The following is a 17,208-nucleotide window of genomic DNA, read 5'->3' on the forward strand; positions in this document are numbered from 1 at the left end:
CTCCTTGGGGTTGCTACCATGATACATTCCAGAAAAAACAGTAACATTTCCCAGGTAGTTACTGTAATTATCACCTCCTCCTATGCAGTTACTGTAGTTATCACATCCTCCTATGCCGAAGGTGCTGCACATCTATTTAAGTTAGAAGCAGCAGTTAGAAATAAATATGCATTTAATTCAGCCTGGAACCACTGCATTAATTTGATGCCTCTGATTGGTGATTTCAACAATGCAACATGGGCCTGGTGCTCAAACAACTTAGTATTGCTACAAGAAGTTGAAGCACAAAAAGAGGAGAAGCAAAAGTTATTGGTAACTTCTCCCACAGTTCACAGACATCCAAATCTGTGGCGACTCAACAAGAAGAAAGTGCTTTTAGCACTAATATCCTTGGCCTGTACAAGTAAGTGTTATTAGAAAAACAACATAACTTACCTCATAGGTTCAGGTTTTTTACTCTGGCAGTTTATTAGCAGTAGGTAGTCTTGAGGATCTTCTTGACCAGAGGAAGACTCTAGTGGGGGGATATTAATAAGCTGATAAGGAGGAGGTAGGGAAGATTCTGCTTGCATGGAAGGCGGTGAAGTGTTGACAGGCAAGGGTAACTCAGCAGATGTTTGTAAAGAACTGACCGGTGGCTTCACAGCATCTGCAAACACAAAAGCATAGTACTTGGTACAATGAAGAAATGTTTTTGTAGTGTTGTAAGAACATTTCTTAACACAATGTAAGTTTGTATTGTTTTTAAATTCAACATTGTAAAGTCAGTAGACATAAGAAAACCTTAGTTCTGGATACCAATGATTGTATTTATCTTTAAATCCCTGTAATCTCTTTATATTTTTTCAAACTGTAATCAAACTCTTAAGTTTGCCCTGACAATAAAGGTTATGACTTGGCTGTATGACTTATTTAACCTGTTTTTGAGTCACAGAAAAAACAAAGATGCTGACAGCTGCACTAAAACAGCTAAGAACACAATTCTATTGTTTTAATCAAGAGCAGACACAGGCCCATAGCTTATTACCTGAATTTCAAAACCTGAGTCAGCACTCGCATATCTATCTATCTATATATATTCATCCTTCAGCGACCAAGGTCACTTCATTTCAGATTAGTCACCCTTCGAGAACTGGCCTCTCTCAATAGCTGAAAAGCAACCAGAAAGATGCTGCTTTTGCAATGGAAGATTCCTTATGGCTAAAAGAGGGACAATAGCTACCCTGTTCCTCTAGGCACTCCTCATTACATACACCAACTTTATATTTTAGTACAGTAAATGTGGTTATGCCTTTTTTTTTTTAAGGCACTGTAATTTTTATATATTCCTATTCAAATATATACTATGATTTTTTTTTTTCCCTCTCCTGACTATTAAATTACCTGGGATACTGGAAAATATTGGCATTATCAAATACAAGTTTGATTTTTTGCATTGTTTCAATGATTCATAGACTAAGAACAACGTAATTAAACAAACTACTCCTTAATTATCAAGGTTCTCGCATACTTACAACTCATTGTCATTTCCAATTTGTGCATCGCATGAACAGAGACTGATTATGAACACTGTTTAAATGAACATATTATCCAAGCGAAACTGCTCCTTTAAAGCTCACAGGCCAGGTATAGACTACAAAATGACTTCATTCAGCTTCTGCTCCCCAGCACTACCCTGGTAAACACCAGCTGAACAGACCAGAACATAGCCCATCTGCTTCCAGCTCTGCGTACACAAGGTACAGGTGATTTCAATGTGGAAATAGGAATAGCAGTACTTGCTTTGAACTCCCCTAGCACTTACACAGGCTCAGAAATTAAATCCCACCACACCTATGTGGGTGGAAGAAGTCTAGATGTACCAAAGTTTCTCAACTCAGCCTACCTGAAAAGGTAGGATAACCTACAAGAAGCTTTTGTAGAAGGCTGGACCTAACCTATCCATCAAACTCGTCAGCACAACAAAGGCAATACCAGACTGCACCCAATGATCACACACACAACAATAAAATGGTTTCTTTGCTACACGTTAAAATATGAAAATATGAACAATGTTCTATTATTTTGGAATTTCAAGAGCTTGTAGGAGCATATCTGAGGCATCTGCATTAAATAATGCAACTGATATTTCTTCATTCCCCTAATATTGGGGGTTCAATAGCAGAAACAGAGAGGTGTCTGAATGGCCTTATCGGGCACGTACCTTCTTGCTCCCGGAAAAAGAAGCAGCAGATGAAGGGACAGGCAGCTCTCTGAGCCTTCCAGAGCTAGGAACCATGCACAAAGCTTACACATGACTAAGAGAGCAAGAGAATAGCCAGATATACTACATACTCTACCTACATTTACTGAGAAGCAAGATCTATGAGGGCTTCAGAGTACCCAAATCACCAGCCCCTGTTCCATGTCTTTGACTACACGACCTTCACATCATTAGAACTGGTTGGTGCTGAGTTCACAAAAGGGAAAAAAAAAAAAAAAAAAAAAAAAGAAATCAAACAGGATGTCCCTGAAGCTTTCGGGGAAGATGGGTATGTCAATTAGACTGTAGGTAGTCAGGAGAGCTTAGCAGGTACATAGCAAGATGCCTGTCTACAGAAGGCTGAGGCATTTCAACAAAATCACGTGTTGGCATTCCCAGGAAGAAAAACAGATTCAATAGTAACTTTCCAGGGGAAAAACAAAATCAAGAAGCTTGAAGGAGGAACAAACAGCACAGAGGGCCAATACAGAAAATTTGGAGAAAGAAAAGTTACTTTCTTCTAAAAAAAAAAAAAAAAAAAAGTGAGAAAAAAATAGAAGTTGAAGGCTCACTTCACCTTGTAAATGGTGATGAGGGTAAGGTGATGAAGGCCATCAGGCTAAATATAGTGGCTCAGATGTCAAGTCTCTAAGCCCAGGATGCCACCTCTGATAGTGGCCTGTTGCAGATAGGCTGAGCACAAGCAGCAAGGCAAGCCTGGCATCCTGCCCCCAGCTCTGGGGGCTCTGAGGCTTTGGGACATCCCAGTGCAGAGGTGGCATCCAGAGTTTGTGCTTACCAGCCCCTGACAGACTTCTCTCTGAATCTCTTACCTCTTTTGAGTACCTGTATTTATTTTTGACTCCCACAACATCCCGTGACAATGGTTCCACAAGATACTTTGTGTGGCATGAAAAACTACTTCCTATTGATTCAAACCTTCAGCTTGATCACTTCATTTGATATCCTTCAGCTCCACTCCTAAGGGAAATAATGAACATTTGTTCCCAATTCATTGCTCCCCCATTCAATAGGGATATTCTCAACTTCATGGATCTTTGTCACAGCTTCACTGACTTGGTACTGCCTATTTTTTTCTTGGTACAGAAACCGTCTCATTGGAGAGCTTGTTTTCCTTCACTCTCACCTTTCCTAGCTCTGTTAATTCTTTCCCAAAGAGGGAAACTAACCGCTGCATAAAATGCACAAAATTTGATCACACTTACTGATTTACAAAGACATAGTGATACTTCACTCCTCCTGTTCCAACCATTTGGCTTTTGATCATTACTGATTATTAAAGGTGACACTGTCAAAATGCCTCAAAGGCGCTCATGATCTCTTCTCTAAGCAAGCATTTGGAGCCAATTAGCATTAAGGGATCATTAGCAGCGCTTTCCTTATGACAGGCTGTCTCGTTTACTTTGAGGGACAAATTTGACAAAATCCCTGAGAGTCCTTCTACAGATTATTTATTTTTCATTGGTGGTGTGCTTTTTTTTTTCCCCCTGGTATTTTGCAGGTGTTAAATGGTGTAGGCTATTGCCTGCTTTAATTCAATCTCAAGTTCTTCATTGTGGTGCCACTTCTTACTCACCTTATACATTCAAGCTATTTCAAATTTGACTACCAAGAAAACAGAAATGTTAATGACTTATCACTGATCAAACGAGTGCTGTTTGCCTATCTGAACCCTCAAGAATATTCTCTTCAGCCACTTACTTCACAAGCTGATATGAAGAAGAGGGTTTATCCCAGCAGCCTATTATGATTTCAAAGAGTAAAATAATCAGTTTGCTTCATTTTGAACCAGCAGATTTTTGGGGAAGGAGTCATCTGCACACCAAAGAGCCTTGGAAGTCATTTGGTTTGTTCCCAGAGCTCAGACACTAGAACTGCTTTGAAACAACTGGGAGCTGGAAAAACATCCAGAATATTTAACATGCAAACGAGCGTAAAAAGAATCCTGTTTTGTTTTTATAATTCTTGCATTCAGTACAGCTAGAATAAGCAGCTTTCTCAGAAGATACTTTTGTCACTTGATTTGCTAAAAGCAGGCATCACTTTTTCTACAATTTACACTTTTTTCTCACAGCTATACTCATAATTACCCCAATACTGAAACAATCAAAACTCAAGGAGGTAAATAGGAAAACTTTCTGAATAATACTACAAATAATCTAGAAGATTTGAGTGTGGGAGTTCACACTTGGTGCTGCTTTTTTTTTTTTTAAAGTCAGAAATTAAATCTTTGTGCACTGCAACAGTGATATATATTCTCTTCTCAGTATCCTGATAATGCAAACACTTCAAATACTCTCACCGTGAGCAACATACAGTTTCATTACAAGAATCATCACTTCATTACGTACCAAAATTGCAATCCAAGTAAGAAAAAAGCATTCTTTGTGCAACATAGGTAGGAAGACAAAAATAGAAGTGGGATTTTCCCGTTGTAATAATGAATCAGCAACAGATACATAACCACGTGATTCTACTCTGTCTCATTCAGTCTATTTACCATGGTGCAGATGTTCTTATTAAAACAATCAGTGGCCAACAAAATATTAGCAATACCCTTGTACAGAATTTTTCAGATACAACAGTGTTGGCCATAAAAAATGCTATGGTACAGCAAATTCACTAATAATTTCTGCTCTTATATTACTCATTTTACTGTATCTATGCAAGCTGCACATATGTGAAATAATTTCAAATACATGGTACATGTGATTAAATACTTCAATCCTTAAAAGGACTTTTTTTTAAGTTAGTCTGTTAAGTCATTATCTCTGCTGCCTAACATAGTACCATACATCCCGAAATACACTGCTCAAGCTTCCTCTCATCTCAGCTTCTACACGGTCTCAGATGGAAGATCCTGGAATCAAAGGGCCACATGTGTGCGTGTGCATGCACACAGCACAAGCATGCATATGCCAATGGGTGCAAACAAACAAGCACTTGCTCTGTTCACATATTTAACTCAATAGATGCAAGCCAGATCCAGCCCAGAAGATGCACGGACACGTTAGTCAGGGTTTGGCAGCGCACCAAACTTTCGTAAGAGAGGTTTTCAGCAGAAGTGATCAGCTTACAATCAATAGGAAATCTATGCAGCGAGCCTCCCTTCTGAACCTTGCTGCTATACGGGGATCAAATCCTCCTAAGTTCTTTAAAAGTTCCTATGCATTTTGGAAGTGTTTTGTTAACTTAATGTCATCTCAAGTATCTCTTCCCTCTTTTCCTGAGGATAACAATACCCTTTTTAAAGAAGGTAATAAAGAATTCAGCAGTTGCTTACTGTATTTTATGTTCAGGACAGCCCTAGCTCCCGCATACAAAGCAGAACCATGACCAACTGCTCTAAGTTTCTATCACATCCTAACATTTCCCGCTTTCGGAGCTCAATTGTACAATTTAGTACATATGAACTGCAGGCATTAAGTAATCTTAAGCTGCCCTTTTGGTTACCCATTTAAGATTCAAAAACACCAAAAGCATTTCCACTCCGAATTTCTTCCCCCCTCTCCACCTGCAATTTTCTTTTGAAGGCTGTTCTTTCAAAAGGGGGAAAAAGGAAAAAGCAACAGATGTAGCCCGTTCTCTCCATCTTCAGATGGTACGCAGGCTGGGTGACGCAGGAAAAATAATCAACAAGTACTGTTACAGGGTAACTTCTGTAGGTGCTTGTGAAGAGAAACAGTGCAGCTCACCACATGAAAAAGCTTTTTCCTTCACTATAAAGGTCTAGAGCTCTCCTAGAACAGGCTGCTCTCGTCACATGGCGAGTTTACCCAGCTGCAGCACACTGGCTGCAACCACAGACATCTACAGGCTTCCAAAAAGATGTTTTTAGCACTCGGCATCATGGTGAACAGCACCTCCCGACTCAGTAAGTAGCAATCTGCAAGCATCTTCCAAGGCACCCTCCTGCAATCCCCTTCGCCACGCAGCTCATCAGGCAATTTTAATGCCACAGAAGATGTCCAGCAGGAACCAGAGGGAAAAAAATAACTTAATTACCTATGCAAATTAGATTCACGCTATTTTTCTCAAGGAAAAGAAAAATCAACTTTCCACGGGATATTCTGTTGAAGGCAGCTAGCAGTTCAACATAAAACCCCCAAACACTCAACATGAAAGTTCTGACTGCATGCTTTTTATGTGGGTAGTTTTTCATCATGTACTTCCAAGAGAAGATGTACCACCACAGATTTTGTGCTCATTTGCTCATAGCCACCCTCCTTAAACACATCATCAGAAGTTGAAGACAGCTTCATGTTCTGTCCTGTATTCCTTTTCTCCTTTGGAGATGGACAATGATTACGTCAGCTTTGCCACCTTCCAACTCAGGTCTTTAGCCATCAGCTACCTCTACGAAATCTACAATGCCAAATTTCAGGCCTTTCTCTGGACCCACTTCAAATTTTATTACTACTCTGCAGTTTCTCTAGGTGGTATTTGGTGACTGTGACAACTTCCTTCACATTCTGACTTCACTCTTAGCAATGACATTCTCACCGAGAAATCACATTTCTACATCTCACCAGCCATTTCCTTTACTTGAAGTAATCATCCAAAAAATCCCCCATGATAGATGCCTCTGCACCGCTGCTACCTCTAAAATGATTGCCTCAGTTCGGAGATAACTGACCCACAATCCTTATCTGGAGCGTCTCTCTCCTAACACTTAACTCCATCCGTCCGCGTTATTCTGAACCCCATTCAGTGTCACCAGTCACTCATCCTCCTGGCACGTCATCTTCAAGATGACTCTCCTTTCAATTAGTCACATCCAAGAAGTGTCAAAAGTCACAGACTGTCATTACATACATCACGTGTACCGTGCAATGTCCTATTATCATGCCCATTAAAATAAACCAGCCTTCTCAGTCTGTTTCCACCTCATGTCTAAGAGTAACAAATTTCTATTTCCTTTACTACTCCACTCATATCCATTGACAAAACTCTTAAATACGTTTATTACTCTGACAGTGCATTTTTCTTAGCATTCCTCCATCTATTTCTCACCTCTGAGACCTTTCATGACCAAAGTACCCAAAATTCATCATGTTATTGATAACGATTTTGATTTCACAAGCAAGCCAGCCCCTATCATCCACTAAGATAAGAGCATTGTGTCTCTTATAGGCTGCCCCTTCATACAGGAAGGGCACCCTAAATATGTTTAACATCCAACTTTACTTATCTAAGTCCCCTTGATAATTTCTTCTCAGTAATCCCAGAGTTCAACACAGTCCAATAACTGAAGGACTACGTGAACTGAGCTGTCACTGTAATAAAAACTGCCTTATTCTAAAGTTTTATTCTAAAACTAACTTCTTCCTACTCCTCTGTTTACATGCTGATGCCTCCTACCATAGATAAGGTAGTATATGACAAGGTAGATAAGGTGTGTATCTATGTGTGCATATATATATACACACATATATTATTAATATATTAATTTATATTACATATTAATATATAATTATATATTACTATATAATTATTTTATATATCATATATATTATGTGTATACATATATACACACACACACACATATATAATAAGGTAGATGATCACAAGACCTGTTTTCTGTTCCACACTTGTGCTACAGGTATCCTGCTCTGATACAGAGATCCTGAGCCAAGTACAGCAGCAGTGATACCTGGCCATGCAGCATGGTTCCTTACTGGAGAGAATACAAGGAGCAGGTAGGAAGGTAGAGTTATGTTCGTCCTGCCAGTCATTGCTCTTACACACATGCTATGATGAAGTGTCCAAATATAACAAACACATGTATTATCAGTACATGATAAAGGAAGTTAGTTGACAATTTTACTGTTCAAAATGTTGAAGGCATGAGAGGCAAATACCAGACAGCAATTGCCTGAACAGGAATTCTGCAAAATTTGAAAATGTTGTGTGAGGCAAGTTGCACTTTTTTCAATGCATGATCTATGCTACACTTCTTATGACAAGGGAAATGTTCTTGAACACATGTATATTATTTGTGAAACGCAAGTATAGCTTTCAACATTTTTTTCTTCTCCTTTTTTTCTCATTTCACTTCATCATTGCTGTCTTTATTCCAAAGACTACATAAAAGTAACATGTTTGCATATAGTAAGATCATTTCCTCCTTCCCTTGCACTGCCAAATACGCAATTCACTGAACTACAGAAACACGGAGCTCGATTACGTGTAAAACATTGATCACAAATGTCTACTGAATTCTAGGGAGGGACCTTCACAGCCTTCTTTCAGGACCTGTGCTTAAATATTCTGGGAAAGTTTTCCCTTATTGTTACATCTCTCACGAAAAATAAAACAAATTGCTTCTCTTTAGATAACAATTGATCCATATCCTGCTTATCACAAGCTTTTATACTTTTAAAGCCAACTATTCCCTAGGTATTTTGTTTCTGGGAAGCAAAGAAACTGTTTTAACTGTTCTCCTCATCGATCACTTAAAAATCCACTTCCTCTACTCCTATTGTTCTTTAAACATTTATCCTCATCCTCCTGAAAACTCAGACCACAGTATTTCGGCTGAGATCTCCACAGCGCCAAGGAGAAGAGAATGGTCATTTCCCATGTCCGTTTTGCTTCTCCATTCCAGAAGGTCTCACTGGAGTTCCAAGCACACAAATTACTGGCAGCATGTTTTCACTTATAGTTACAGTTTAACCTCTACATGACTAAACCATACCTACCTTATATTATGACCTTACACAGAAAATACAAATTCTAAAAATACAGTATGGAAATTGGTGGTAAAGCAACTGAGAATCATGCTCATGTGTAGCCTCCCCCCCCCCCTTTTCATACATGTTTTAAAAATATTCCACTTGAAAACAAAAAGCAATTAATGAACAAGCTGTAAAATGCACTCACAATTTTCTATATAGAAGTAGTGGAATTACTGAGTTTATTAGAAAATAAACGTTTCCTTGATGTTTTGGGCTCATTGTAATCTTAAGAGATAATCTAAATAATTTTAAAGCCTAAGTTAAAGCAAATTCCTATTAAAAACATACAATTATATTATAATATAACTGCTACAGATCACACAAGTCAATGCAATCAAAAAGCTGACAACTCAATGACTTGTAACAGTAACAAAGGAATGTAAGTTACTCTTACTCTCCAAATACAAAAATAATCTTGCAGCTCTCCAGAATGAATAGATTTCACATGCAAAAATCAATTTCTAGTTGGAAGGTAACAATGGAGCATTAATCATAAATTACTGTGAAAATCAATTTTAAAAAAAGAACAAGAAGAAAATACAGGCTTAGTATCACATGAATCTCTGAATTTTCACTAAGTACGGGAGGAACAGTTTAGTACTAGACTGAAGCAACCTTTTTTCATCTCTGCCCAGTTTTGACTGTCTCTCTTTCCCCCTTATTCCTCCCAAACTCAAACAGCAACTCCATATTCAGTTTCTAACAGCATCAAGTGCCACCTTCTCTGAAGGTCTCTTCATCAATCTCAAGGAGACAATTGGACTGGGCTTCCAGACAAACAGCAGCAGGAGCTGCAGGCTGGTGGTGAGCCCCAGTCCTTGATCTAGTAATGGTGGCTAATGACAGTCCTCTCACAAGACCTGCAACCAGTCTGGCAAGAGACATTGTCCAGCTCCAAAGAAAACCATCTTCCATTTCCATAGGCTGAAGGGAAGGTTGGTTCTGGCCCATACGTTGTCTTGTTGTCTAGATCCAAACTGAAGTAACAGAGTTTGTTTACTGCCTGTGGTAAATTTCACCTGTTCTTTAACTTCCAAACAAACTGTACATTAACACAAATTTTGTAAGTATGCTTATGACAAAGTCTTCCATTCACAGCTAGATATATCCTATAAAATAAGAATTTGGCAATACACAGACCCTCAGCAACTGATTTTCTGATTTCCCTTTTTTAATTCCTCTCCTACATATTGCCAGAGCTCACTAATCCCATGAAGCAGACAGAACTGCCAGCTTTCAATTACATGAAGTGATGGGGTTGGGATAACTCAGACAACACTAAAATGCTAAAGATAAGACAATGAGAGCATAATGGGGAGAAGTTCTGTTAATAAAATTGATTCCAACAAACAAAAAAAGAACAGATCCAAACAGGCCACTGTCAGCTCTCTGCGTTCATAGAGAATTTCATCAACAGAAAATTAAGGACTAATTAATACATCAGCCCTCAAGCAAGAGAAGGCCTCGTGGTTTTGAGGTGACCCTACTTTTCCATTACACACAGGGGACATGCGCTCTCACGTACACTGCAGCAGCCAGATTTCCTCTTCACTTCCCACATTCCTGGTTTGTCCCCAGAACCCATGATTTCTGAGCATCTCCTCCTCACAGCTGCAGTGGTGTGCTAGTGCATTATCCATCAGAAAGCAATCACCTGCCTGCCCCTCTCCTGTACGTAACAGATGCCTGGCAGACTGAATACTGATTCATATGGCAATCACTTTTAGAAATGTGCTGTGGGTGGTCTCAGTTATATTAAGGATGTCATAAAAACATGCTGTAACTGTCAAAATAAGTGCCCTTCACTGAGTTTGCTGTTAGAGTGGTAATCCATAGATGGAGCTTTCATGACAAAGTTTTAGTTCAAAACTGCATTAAGGAGAAAGAGAAGAACCCCTCTTCAGAAAGCAACAATGTTTTTCAGTCATTTTTGGCCATTGAGCTGGAGTAGAAGGAGAGATAAAAGCCCTACCCCAATCTTTTTCCTCCTACCTCAACCCACAACCCCCCTTTCCCTTCCCCCCCCCCCCCAAAAAAAAAAAAAGGGATTAAATTACAGCCCCCTGTTCAGTCAGGCAAGCCTCTTGTGACCCCCTGTGTGACTGTGCACACGGCTACAGCTGTTCATGCAACCCACTAATAAGCAAATAAATAAGGCTAGCTTCAGAAAAAGCAATGGCAATGAGTTGTTTGTAGGTATTTAACACCATCATGTTTCCTACAAGCTGCTTTCACACGATGTCTATTTTGGTAGGATCTGAGCTGGTTAGTGGAGAGCTACAAGTTATTTTTTGCTTGTTTCAACCAGTGAGGAAAGGACATTTTTTCCAAGTTCCAAAGCAGACGGAGAAATGGCAGTATTAGAAACCGGACGTTTTGCACCCATTTCTGCTTGCACAGCCATGTGCTTTATACCACACAGGATTCCTTTGATGATTATCTTCTGTTTTGCATGATTTCTCTTTGATTTTCCCTATATTCTCAAGACCTAACATCATGCAAAACTGAAGAGCATCATTCCATTTCTACAGCACACTTAATTTGTAATGAATTCTTAGTATCTCCCTCTGTTCTGCTTACATTTTTTTCAAAGTAACAAGGAAGTTTCACAGTCAATGCATATGAGTTTTAATACATATGCTAGCTAAAAATAGTCATTTGATCTTTGGAACAGTCTTTGCATGTAGATAGACCACTTTCTCAGAAAAAAAAAAAAAAAAAAAAGACAACAGAACTTACCCTCATCTGTAGGGTTGAACCCACAGATATCACAGATGCATCGGACCCACTTATTCATCTCCTCCTCGCTGTCTGCCACCAAATAGAAAACTCTGTCTATAGTGTTGATATCAAAAATATAACTGTTTTCAAACTCTTTTTTGTTGAACGTTAATCCAGCATCCACTTGCTGACACAAATTTAAGTCAATAATTCGGATAGGCTTCTTGGCATGGTCATTTTTGTAGTATTCCAATACATCTGGATCTCCTGTTAAACGGCCACTGCGAAGCACAAACCATCTCCTCTTCCATGCCTGAAAATTAGTGAGAAAAAGGGAAAAAATTAGAAGTTGGAATACTTTATAATTGTTACATTTTGCATATGGTTTCAGCCTGAGTAATAATAAGAAATTATAATTCAACAGCTGAATTTAACACAATCCATTTACTTGTTATTACAGCAATGGACTAGAGGATCAGTGAGTTTGTATTTCAAGGTTTATTTCTTCTGTATTCAAGCTTTGTTTTTAAAAAAGAGAACATATAATTAAGTCACATAGAATCATAGAATCATAGAATATCCTGAGTTGGAAGGGACCCTTAAGGATCATCAAGTCACTACTTAAAAAAGGAGAAAGGATGAATTTAGTAAAGAGAAAAAGGTGGGGATGAGGCCAGGAGAAAGGGAAAAAGCACCAAAAAAAAACTTCTGAAGGAAGCAGAAGCAAAATATGTCTAAGTTCTCCATTGTGTATCGCCCCCCCCCAGTATTGGTCACTTCAGACTGACAGATTCTAGTTTGTTTTTTTTTTAAACTGATACTCAATGATAGCAACCTGATAGTTCAAGAGCACACTGTTCACACCACACACTCCTCTTGATGTTAAGCCATCTCTGCCCTCAAAACCTCTTAACATTTCACAGTAGTAGTTGTTACAGAGAACAACCTACATTATTATTTCAGAAAAAGTTAGAGGTGTAGGGGGAAAAATGACCGAATTGTCTAGGTTTTTGTCTAGTTTTACCACATGAAAAGTCCCTGCATAAGGTACATCCACAGGAAAAACATTACAATTACTGCACTTGTTATACAAACCTCCCTGCTGCTACAGATAGAAGCTGGCCAGGGATAAGACCAAAACTAAACTGCTTCATCGTCCAACTAATCCTCAGCTGCCTTTCATTGCTGGGGTCCTCCATCACTTACCATAAAACATGCTTCACATAAAACACTCCAAAGATGCTAACTCAAACCAAGAGAGCAAGGTTTGCTAACATCTGTCTTGATGTTACCAACAGCATTCTTGTTTCCCCACTTCACTGCATTTTGTTTTTTTTTGGTTCCTCAGCCCTACCAACAGCACAGCATCCTACACTGTAAGCTCCCTTACATGCACATTAGGAAAAATGGCATGGTAGAAGAAACCAGATATAATGCTACAGCCCGCTGGAAGAGCTGCATTGCGTTCTCACAATTTTGACTACAGCCTGGATGAGCCATGGAGATGCCATGACGGAGAGCCATCACATGGTGGTTTTTTTGTGTGTGTTTTTTTTCCCCACCGCTTTTCAGCAAAGTTGGAGACCAAGGCACGTGAACACAGTAGACAAACCACTGTATGGGGCACAGTACAAGTCTTCAGGGCAAGAAGTTGCTCATTTAAAAACTTCCTTAGGATATTCAAGTAAAGTTACAAGCAAGTCCAAACAAAAAACAACAAAACAAACCCAAAAAAATAGGTAGGTGAGTATCAGCTAACCCTGCCTGCACACGAGCCATGGCAGAACAAGAGGCTAAAGGAAAGAAAGAAAGGGAACCAACAGGGATTGTTCCAGAGGAAGTTGAGACGTGATATCCTTTACACACTGCGATGTAACTTTGCAGTCAAGAGTTTCTGACAACACATCAGGAAAGAAGACTCAGACCTATTTTCTCAGGAAGTAAGAGAGGTTTTATTTAGTTTTTATGAAGCTATAACCTTTGAACAAACCAATGGAGGAAGATATGGGGAACATTCAGAACTGTACCACCATCTCTCAGCTCCAAACCACTGCCATCAGCTCTGCCCTGGAGACTCACCAACTGCTCATTGTCAAGTGCATGCGCTTTTTGGGGTATCAAGCTCCTGAAGCTAAGAAGATAACAGAAAATGGAAGATCTTTTCTCTGGCTACAAAACTACAAAAAATATTTGATTTTAAGACAACTTTTACACTTGGTAAAGTAAGTGCATTCATTGTAGCTGTGAACACAGCATCTGCCTTGTAATGTGGAATGGATCAAGTCAAGGCCTCAAGCACTGATGTACACAGCACCACCAAGTTCAACTGGGGAAGGAGGACGATGGAGCAAACCAAACACCTTAATTTCCAGAAGGAGCATCTTGTAGTAGCACAGCTGCTAAGCATTGTGTAACTGACCCAAAACACTAGTAGAATTTCTTTTGGTTTCCTGTTTCCAAGCCAAGTGACAACTTCGATTCTGGGATAACAGGAAACAGCAGTATCAGAGGCATTCTCTTCAGACAAAGCTGACCACAGATAACTTCTGTATGAACTACAGAACTCGTACTTCACAAACTGGACTTATCTCGAACCTCAGCCTTCAGTCAGTCAGAGAACTTGGTTGATGCTCAAATGAGGAGGAAAGATTAAAGAAAGAAAGCTACAAGATGCATTTGTCTCACGATTCACAGAACAAAAATTAACTCTGTACCCATCAAGCATGCCTCTCATGAAAGCTCAGTTCCAATACCGTGGTAACAAGTGAAAGATTTATATTATCAATCCCACCAGTCTTTGTTGAGAACTAATGAGTAAACAGCACTCTTAAATTCAGAAAATCAACCAGCTAAACAGAATTTGTTTTGAGCCCTTCGGGCTACAAAACAGCAACTATTAAGTACTTAAAACATCGAATTTAGCCCAGCAGCACCTGCTACTATTTTTGAAGAGTTTTCACATAGTGCATATGTGAATGTTTATTTCAGTCTGATAATGAGTCACGCTCACTGGAACTGGCACAGATTATATTCAAAAACAAAAGCAATTCCATAAACTACACACTAATAAGGCAGATACAAAGGTTCTCTGGATTACAGTACAAAGCACAATTTAGCAGCAGAATAAAGCTTAAAGCTAGACAAGAGAACTGACATCAGCACCCTTGCTAATCATAGTACAAAAGCGCCTCTATATTTTGTCAAAGTGCAAAATGAGCCCACATAAATCACTCTTTGTTATTTGAAAATATCTGGGATTCTTAAAGCTTGATCTATTTTTAACATTTCAGTATTTGTCGTTGTAATGAAAGCTGTATACTGCCTCACTGAAGTACAAAATCCTGGGCTATCTATGTAATGAAGGAGCTTCTTCAGTAATTGCTTTCCAAAAAGAGCTCTCTAAAAGACAGCAGGCACATGTGCGAAGATGTATTTATGTATACTTAATTTTTTAATCCTTTTTGACATTGTCTGAAAATTTTGCATAGAGCTATTTCTTTTAATCACCAAAGAAAGAAAAAAGCAACTGGTTTAAGCCACAGGAATATTCTAAGTACTAATTATCTGTCATGTCACTTACAACTACCAACCATACATTATCTACTCAAATATTTTTCCAGGCTTAAACAATATTGGTATTGGAACAATGTTCAAATCCCATAACCTACTGAGTATATTTTTACCTTCTCAGGCTTAATCTAGTTGATTTCTAGCACAGAAAACCAGTGTTTAATAAGGGAAAATGCGTTTATTTGAAATGATAAATAGACATATGAAAATGTTATTAATAAATTAAATTTTAAAGTATGTACTTACAGCACTAGCTACAAAACTGCATGCATTTCAACCCCTAATTCTGAAGTAAAACTGGTGCTTTTGAAAGGGTAACAAGGCAAATGTCACGCGACTCAAGCTCACCAGAAGCCCATGTAGGCTTCTAACATAATTTACTGCAAAACAAGGTTTGTTGCTTTTGTTTCAGACTAAGAAAGGACTTGTGTGCCTCTCAGCTTGTTTTCTCCGAGAGCCACAAAGCGTATCAGCTGGTCTAACATAGGACTCCACCACTCTTGCCAAACATTGTCCTGTTTATATCATGAGACCATCGTATCATGAGACCATCATAACTATAGAAACAGGCTTGTTTGCTTGGTTTTGAAGTAGGCTAAAATGTGACAAGCTGCTCACCCACAGAGCATCAAATGATCAGAGTAATACTGGAATCCAGGATTTTTCAAGCAGCATTCTGAGTAGATTATAAAACCGAAATAAATTCTTATTAATTTCTCCCACTCAGTCACTCACATGTAAAATTTTGATTTAGAAAAGAGTCAATCAGCTAAAATACGAGTAGAAAGCATTACTTATCATAGTGGTGGTTTTGTTTTTATTTTTTCTCGTTGATTTTGAAAGCTTGTAGCTAAGACTGTATGCAATATCATCTCCTTACATGAGGTATATCTGCTGAAGATGTCAACCACACTTTAGCTATACTTCCCTTAAATTTTTATGAATTTATTTATTTATCTTCTTGTCATATGTATTTGAGATGTACCTCGTTCAGCTGCTGGCACTAGTTCAAAGATGTAGGAAATAGTGGATGTGTGTCTAAGTGGAGAGGGAAAGGAAGGAGGAAGGGGTCCGGAAAGAATAGATAATTTTCCTTTTTATTTTAAAAAGGACTTAATGTTCCATTTAGATCCCCTCAAGCTGCTGCTCAAGAGGCCAAAATAGTTGCATGAAGTGTTTAAAAGCTTAGAGCTGCTAAATAAATCGAAAACAACTTGTTCTGGCCAATCTTTTTTTACAGTTCTCACGTGGTCAAATAACTGCTTACTGACAAACTGTCGATTGTCCTTGTCTGGTTTGCTAAGTATTATGACCCATAACACTCGCATCATTTAAAGTTGCTTTTCCCTTACTAGCACAAATAACATCTGCTTTTCTCTCAGGTAGAACCCAGTGAAAAAAAATCTCCAGAATTGTTGAGCACTGCCCAGCTCCAAGACCTTCCTTCTCATCTCTCCAGTAGGCACATGCTCAACTTTTCATCTTAGTATTCTGCAAAGTACTTGCAAAGGGCAGTATTTGCCATTTTTCTTTTCCAGAGAAGTAAACTAAGGCTTGGAAGTAAGACGCAACGCACCCAGGGGCACAGGGAAGGATCCAAAAGATCACTTCATATTTTACAAACATGTGACAAAACATCGCCTTGCTCCAAAAGAACTTCTCAAGTAAGGACAACAGATGCAGAACGTGAACTAGAGAGAAGTAAAGGAATGGGGAAGGCAGCCCATGTCACTTGAGAATCCTCTTTTGAACTCTTGTTTTAGTCCTGAACCTACTGCTGAGGTCGCTTGACTCATCTGCCACATTAAGGTTTTATTTTCTTCATGCTTGTGCTCCGTTTCATCCATCCCTCTCCCTTTTTTCCAGTGCTGCAGTTAAACAAGAAACATAGCTGCATGTCTTGGACAAACAGGAAGA

General features: G+C 38.9%; 1 protein-coding gene across 8 annotated transcripts in view; it reads right to left on the bottom strand.

The window, feature by feature from the left end:
* Nucleotides 1-17,208, bottom strand: part of GAB1 (GRB2 associated binding protein 1) — a 96,248-nt gene that overhangs the window by 29,776 nt on the left and 49,264 nt on the right. For all 8 annotated transcript variants that reach the window (XM_084285585.1, XM_084285581.1, XM_084285583.1 and 5 more), the window contains exons 2-3: nucleotides 11,740-12,034; nucleotides 436-649 (exon numbers count right to left, since the gene is read on the bottom strand). In XM_084285585.1, the coding sequence (XP_084141711.1) occupies nucleotides 436-649; nucleotides 11,740-12,034 (509 nt within the window). The remainder of the gene's footprint in view (nucleotides 1-435; nucleotides 650-11,739; nucleotides 12,035-17,208) is intronic.

The sequence above is a fragment of the Netta rufina genome (assembly GCF_964035555.1).
Source record: "Netta rufina genome assembly, chromosome: 4".
Lineage (NCBI taxonomy): Eukaryota > Metazoa > Chordata > Aves > Anseriformes > Anatidae > Netta > Netta rufina.